Source organism: Oncorhynchus clarkii, chromosome 7, assembly GCF_045791955.1.
Source record: "Oncorhynchus clarkii lewisi isolate Uvic-CL-2024 chromosome 7, UVic_Ocla_1.0, whole genome shotgun sequence".
In the NCBI taxonomy this organism is placed as follows: Eukaryota; Metazoa; Chordata; class Actinopteri; order Salmoniformes; family Salmonidae; genus Oncorhynchus; species Oncorhynchus clarkii.
The window spans coordinates 47,888,536-47,895,489 of NC_092153.1; the positions used below are offsets into that span (position 1 = coordinate 47,888,536).

The 6,954-nt window shown below is 43.7% G+C and overlaps 1 protein-coding gene across 1 annotated transcript; it reads right to left on the bottom strand.

Moving 5' to 3' along the window:
• Positions 1-461: 461 nt before the first annotated feature.
• LOC139413406 (kelch repeat and BTB domain-containing protein 8) lies at positions 462-6,257 on the bottom strand. The gene is made up of 5 exons (XM_071160742.1): positions 6,200-6,257; positions 5,092-5,293; positions 4,575-4,881; positions 3,516-4,323; positions 462-3,439 (listed from the first exon to the last, which is right to left on the bottom strand). Exons 1-5 carry the CDS (start codon positions 6,213-6,215, stop codon positions 2,976-2,978), a joined length of 1,797 nt encoding a protein of 598 aa, XP_071016843.1. The 5' UTR covers positions 6,216-6,257; the 3' UTR covers positions 462-2,975.
• Positions 6,258-6,954: the final 697 nt, after the last annotated feature.

The following is a 6,954-nucleotide window of genomic DNA, read 5'->3' on the forward strand; positions in this document are numbered from 1 at the left end:
TGGTTCATTGAATGAATTCGAACAGTCTACGCCCAAAAGGCTATGAATTTGATTTTACTAGGCAATCGATTCTGGTCGTTTTTTATATTTTATGCAGACCGACATTGATGGTCCCATCTTTCAATACCCAGGTCACTAGAATGTCCTTACTCAGTGACGTCATGTCAACTTGCTAGCTATATTTGTTAAATGTTGCAACTTTATCTATTGAAAAGGTACCAAATTGTTTTGTATTCATCACATGCTCCGAATTCAACTGGTGTAGACCTCAGTAATTGCTTGCTTATGAAACATTCCCAACGATGCATAGTTTTTTTTTTTTTAACTGACATTGTACAATGTGATCGGTTACTTTAATAAAAAATTTAATTAAAAAAAAAAAAAACCTAGGCAAGAGTAGTACAAGGTTTGCTAATAATAATAATTCAGCACCAAATAATCATATGGCAATAAGTCACCAATAGGTTCTCAAATTTTATTCTCAAAATATGTGCAATGTGAATTTCACAGTTGAGCTCAACCACCACTATCCCCCAAACCCTACATAGACAAACCATCAAACAAAAATAAACACAGGAAGAGTCCACTGCTAGTTGCCATCTGGACAATGCTTACATACAGGTCTTCAATGAGCTTCGATATGGCTGCACAAGGCCAACTACGGCTGTTGCACAGAAAGCACATTGATTGGCTGATTCATTGTAAACTTTGCATCGTGTTGGAGATTAACTCAACATTGAAGTTACATATCTGTAATGCTTACTGAGAAGTTGTTAAAGAAAAAGAAAATCAAATAATGTGCCGATATCCATGTGTAGGATACAGAACATAATACCACCATAACTAAATATAGAAAATAGAAATACAGTCATTGAAATTAAATCACATCTATTTTAAGGGAAAAAAAAAGTTTGTAAAAACTGTGCAAGTACAGCAAACGTATAGTTCAGTATATTACACAAGACATTTAAATACAGTACTCTGTATCAATAGAAATCCTGAGAATTGTCTATTCCTGGTTCCCAAGTGACTGAGTTTAGGCATTCGGGCAAACCCCCTTTCACCTGTGAGGGCTTCAGGAGGGCATTGCTCTGACCAGATCAAACAAGCACCAAATGATCTGCAGTCCTTTTCTTTACAAAAGCTTATCATGTCACCTCCACACCTAGAATGTGGGTTCTCATATTATTCCCCATTTCAAATTCTTTGCAGGCAGAACTGTATATCCCAAGATTGCTTTGTTGTTGATTGATTTTAGGGAAAGCTTTAAAACGAGAAAATCATATGTAGTGCAAAGATGACATAGCAACCTGCATGAGGAAATTATTGACATTGAAAATATTGCAGTTCCATAGGGAGCCGTCACTCAATGGCTGTGTTACCCCAATTATTACATACAAGACTGGCAAAAAAGCAGGACCAAGTTCTGTTTTTCCTCCATGTGATAGCATGTACAGATGGATTCATGTGTAAAAGATGTAAAGTTGTGCCCAACACTGGTAGTTCTGTCCAGGAGGGTGCTTGGTAAAGTTTGCAGTGACTAACTATTCAGTGCAATGATGAGTAAGACTTGAGACACTGCCTCGCCAGGCTAAACACACAGGACTACTATCCGATGCACCCACCCACAGGCACAGTGACAGCCATTGGGATCTGCGCTAAGTTACACACCAACAATCTCCATTATACTCCTCAAACTACTACTGTACATCAGCCAGCCACACAGCCAATATTGAGCTGTTTCCCCTAAAGTACACAAATTAAGCTTGAACAGCTAATGCACTTCCACAAGGGTAAACCTAATTGTATCAATATTTCCTTAGTTATTGCTACTAGAAACTTTATCCACTTTTCAGATGAACCAAGTTCTGAAATGCATTTTGGCATTTAAGAGGTAGGTTAACTCCAAACACTTCTAATCAATATCAGACATGCTGAAAAAATGTATATCCACAGAAAACACTGCTGCAGCAAGCTGCCCACACTTGACAAACCAATGCATCTGCCTGAACCACGTCCCTTCGCTCCTTTCCTGACTGCTGAGTTACTATCAAAGTAAACGGTTGCATGGTTCAAAATGCCTCACTTATGCCAGCCACACACACATCTGACGCCATGCTTGTTTCTCCAATGTGGAGAGTGAATAGTCTCAACTTCTCGAGTGGTCTTGGCATGTGACACTTGTTACAACAATATGGATGTCAGCTGCGAGTGTGAAGCTAATCTACGAATGCAAAAAATATGAATCCAACTGCAACAAAGCTAAACAGCACATTGGTTGACACAGCCTAAGGCCTTCTCTTAAAAGCAAAGTATGCATTTCACAAAATAACATACCTGCCTCCTACCACACATTGAAATAAACCTAAATCACTAGCACACACAACTAATAAACAATTCCAAAGACGAGCTTGCTGTAGGGCGCAATGAGCAGTCAGAGACAAAACCCCATCAATCTGAGCATCACCGCCCATCTTACCCGTATGAATAAAGACTAAAATTATTAATAACTCTCACTTTATGCTGACATGACAATTAGAGGGCACTTCATATTGATCCCTCAACTGCATGCATATCAATTGTAAAAATTATATCCTATATATCCTTTTAAGAATGGTATTTTATTAGGATCCCAATTAGTTGTTTTGCGAAAGCCGCAGCTACTCTTCCAGGGGTCCACACAATAAAATGGAACAAAATGGCTCAAAAAAAACAAGATAATTGCACTTATGATTCATTGTACTATACTGTAAAACAAGTATCAGTATGGGTATTTGGTTCCGACTGGAGAAGAAAAAAAAAAAATCTGCAATCTTTTAAAACCACCCCAATTTGATCGTGTTGAACCATTAGCGCTTTAAGACTAAACTCGACAGCCCTTGTGGTGCAAACACAGGACAGTACCAGGCACAAGGCATGCAGGACCACGCACACTCCCTCTTTGTGGAGGAAGGAACCTGTCACCTACGGCCCTCTCAGAGCACTTTCTGAAGACACTGTGGGTACAGTTTGGCCACCACACACTCAAAATGGCGACCAAGGTCCCAGAGGCGGTCGGGCGTCTCGTAGACTTTGGTCCATGTGTCCGCCTCGTTGTCGTACTGGTAGAGGGAGTTCTTCCTGCTGGTACGGAACACGTGTTCCTCCACCATGACCTGTGTGGCGCGGACAAACAGCTGCAGCTTGCCCTGGAGGAGCAGGGACTTGATGTAGGGGCTGGTGGTCTGGTCGAACGGAAGGTCTCTCTTGCGGGCCCAGGTGTTCTGCTCGATGTCGTAGACCTCCATGGTGAAGGTGCGCTGGTGGTTCCTGCAGATGCCAGCGATGTAGTAGATGCAGTTATTGTGTAAGGCAGCCAGGCCCTGGCTCCGGGGGACTCTCATGGGGGCCAGGTGGCCCCAGTAGTCCTTGCGAGGGTCGAAACAGAAGAAGTATTCACCTGAGAAACAGAGAAAAGAAGCACCACTGAGTGTTAAGATAAACATAAACATAGTGTCTCCACTATTCCGCCTCACCTTGGAGGATGTAGATGCGGTCTCTGTACTCCACAGCACTGTGGAACTCCATGGCTACAGGCATGGGGCTGACGGCGGTCCAGTAGTTGTCTCTGGCATCGTAGCACTCCACTGACTTCAGTGCGTTCCTCCCATCCCCCTCGTACACACGGCCCCCCAGGGCGTACAGCTTCCCGCAGCAGTGGACCAGCCTGCAGCCGATCCGGGCCCGCAGCATGGGCGAACGCCCCAGCCAACGGTTCCCTGCGTGCTCGTACTGCCAGAAGTCACTCTCCGCCCGGTGGTCGATGCACACCTCACTGTTGCTAGGGCGGTAGCCCCCGGCGATGAAGATGTCGTTCTCTGATGACACCAGGATGCCCACCTCCCGCAGGTCATTGGGGGGCTTGCAGAGCTTGAACACCTTCCCAGCAGTGGTATCCAGGCAAGGCACAGTCTGCTTCTTCCCTGAGTGTTTGTGTTCCGCGTCAAAACAGATGACCATCTCAGAGGCGGTCATGCCCAAGCGCTGGGGGCAGCCGTTGGTGCCGTTGAGACGGGCCATGGCTGAGTCTCTGGAGAGGGCGCAGGCAAAGGGGGGTGGGATGCGGCTGAGGAAGGAGTCGTCCAGGAGTGGCAGGCGGATGCATTGAGAGAACACTTCAGCCAGGTGGGCCTCCCTGCGGGAGCGGTCGTGCTCCAGCCAGCGCACAATGCTCTCATACACGTGCTCCTCCTTCTCCACGTTCAGGTCATCGTTGTTCAGGATGCTCACCAGCTGCTCTTTGGTGAGCTGGAGGAACTCCTGCTCCCGCGCCACACACAGGAACTACAACAGCACAACACCACATGTCACCTAGACCTCAGTCATTTGTTGCAGAATGCTCAACTAACAGATAAAGACCTGGAATGCTCTCCTAAAATATTAGTGTGTCAACTACTTTATTTATGGTACTTGTGTTGACATTGTAATTATAAGGCCATTTTAATGACATATTGATACATTAATCCTTCCCAAATGGCAAGCCAAGTGAAGCACAATAGTGTAATAGAACAGCTTGTTCTTAGAATAAAACCCACCTTCTTGCGTATGTAGTCCTGGGAGCGCTCCCTCAGCAACTGGTGGCCGTAGGCGTCGGCGAACATGTAGACCCCGGTGCAGTTCTGGGGATCCAGACGACTGATCATGAACAGGGCACACTGGTCCTGCAGGGCTGGGATCTGGAAGATGCTGGCTGCTGTGAACAGGGCCTGGATGTTGGACTCTGACAGCGTGACTCTGGACGTATAGGCATAGTCCAGAACAAGGTGCATGGACTCAGACTCCACCCCGACGAGCCGCACCTCACTCTGGCTGCTTTCTGTAAGGCCACTGGTGAACATGGACCTGGAGGGAAGAGGAAATATACATTTTTTTAAAGAAAGCTTGTTGCAGCATTGCCTGGTCCCAGATACTACTCCATTGCCATCATTGACATGACAATGAGTGACAGGAAGCTGGTATGATGGCACAAAATGACTGGCACTCAGGCTAGTTGAAGCATTGGTTGTTTTCTAAAAATGTAGACTACAAACAAGCTGCTCACATCAGACCTACCTAAAGTAAGGGCTGATTGCTGCAAGGACATTTCGGTGACACGAAAATGTCTTGCCATGGTCCACTTCAACAACAATATCTGTGAGCTGTGCTTCATCATACAAGACTTTGAGCTGCTGGAGGATGTTACAGGCATGAACAGCATCTACCCCACTGTAGGTTGTGCTTGACGGACTCCCATTCTGTACTTGTAACAGCTTGCCTATGGAAGAAACATAGGAGAGAAACATACCATTTTTCCATGATGATGGACATTAAACAGACACTATTATGAAATTGTGGGAAACGTTAATATTATTTAGTAGCATATGCAGCACAACAATTGAGTCAAACGTAATGGCTACAATGGGTAGAGAAAAATATTCTAAAACATGTGGAGATTAGTAAACTGACTAGCTATGGCTATACTAAATTACTATTCGACACACTAGATAGTCTTGTATAGTAACGTTAGCTAGCATGCAATCAGTGTGCCATGGATATCACCCACTCAGCACACCCAATCGCACTGTGCACGATTTATTGACAGAACAAAGACCCGTTCCGAAACAACAATACTTGTCTTAACTAGTTAGCTATCGTAATTAGCTAGCTAGCTCACTCATGTTGACATGGAGCTAGTCGGTTAGTTCATTACTAGCTAACGTTACACAAGTAACGTCAAACTGGCCAACAACTCGCTATGTTTCATCAGGACGAGACGTGGGCACGTTACGTTAGCTAGCCGGACATACGTTAGTTAGCTTGTTACATACCTTATTGACAGCTATTAATAAAAGCTCAGATAGTACACATGAAAGGTCTAACAGTATCATTGGCATACAAATATAGGCAATTGTTTAGACTTAGGTCTACTAACAGACAAAATGTGGTTAAAACTAGCCATCTGATAACGTTATAGATAGTAATGCTAGCTAACCAGCATACACTTTGGAAGCCATTCGCTTACAGCTTCACTTGTAAAACGAAGAGAGACAATCTTAAGTGTCTAATACTTTTGTCAGGGTGTAATCTTGGTGGTTATATTACCATTCAATATGAATTAGGGAACTTTAAAATTGGTTTTAAAAGTCAGCCTCGTTAACACAAACAATCAAGAAACGCTAACCTCCACTGGCAGCCATTCTCCTCAGTCTGTTCTCAGAGCACACGATGAAACGGAAACAGCCGACAATGACACCCAATCAACGTAGAGCCAATGGAATTGATGATCAAATTAATCACTAAAGGAACATCTAGGCAACAATTTATACGTTCTCTTTTAATCAGGAATAAATTGAATATAGATTTAAAGGCCCAGAGCATTTAATTTAGAACAAGGGCTCTGTGTAGGCCAACACTGTGTTCTATTTAATGATATGATTTACACACACTATCTTGTCATGCATCCGACGTTTAATGTAGGACAACCCTTACAAAAACACAAATTCTTAGCATCCAAGTAACTCCAAGGTCTGTCTAGCCATTACCTTGCATCTATGAAACTACACTACTTTGATTGTCTCTATGCTGCTAAAGGCCCATACCAAGCTTGTTATCAACATTACAATTGGTGAATGGCCTTTCAGTAATTAAGAAGAATGTATGAAATGCAATTAATTTCAATTTGAGCTCTCAATCACAAGAGAGTGGTCAGCATTTTGATGTGGGCCTCTTGAAGTTCAGCACATACAGTCTGGTCTCATAAACTAGGCATAATATAGTAAATGTAAATCCGGGCCACTCAAATTACTGTAGAATCATATGTTACGTTTAGTATGGCTACATAAGACAGAAGGTTGCTTAAGGCAAAAGCTAGTAGCGTGGTTGGTCGGGGTGGATGGGTAAGTGTATAACGCAAATGTCTAGCAACCCATAGGTTGT

What these genes read in the sequence shown, in the direction of transcription:
- LOC139413406 (XM_071160742.1), bottom strand. An exon ending in GCAATCAGCCCTTACTTTAG is followed by an intron (nt 4,882 to 5,091) that starts GTAGGTCTGATG and finishes TCTTCCCTCCAG; the next exon opens with GTCCATGTTCACCAGTGGCC. An exon ending in AGGACTACATACGCAAGAAG is followed by an intron (nt 4,324 to 4,574) that starts GTGGGTTTTATT and finishes GTGCTGTTGTAG; the next exon opens with TTCCTGTGTGTGGCGCGGGA.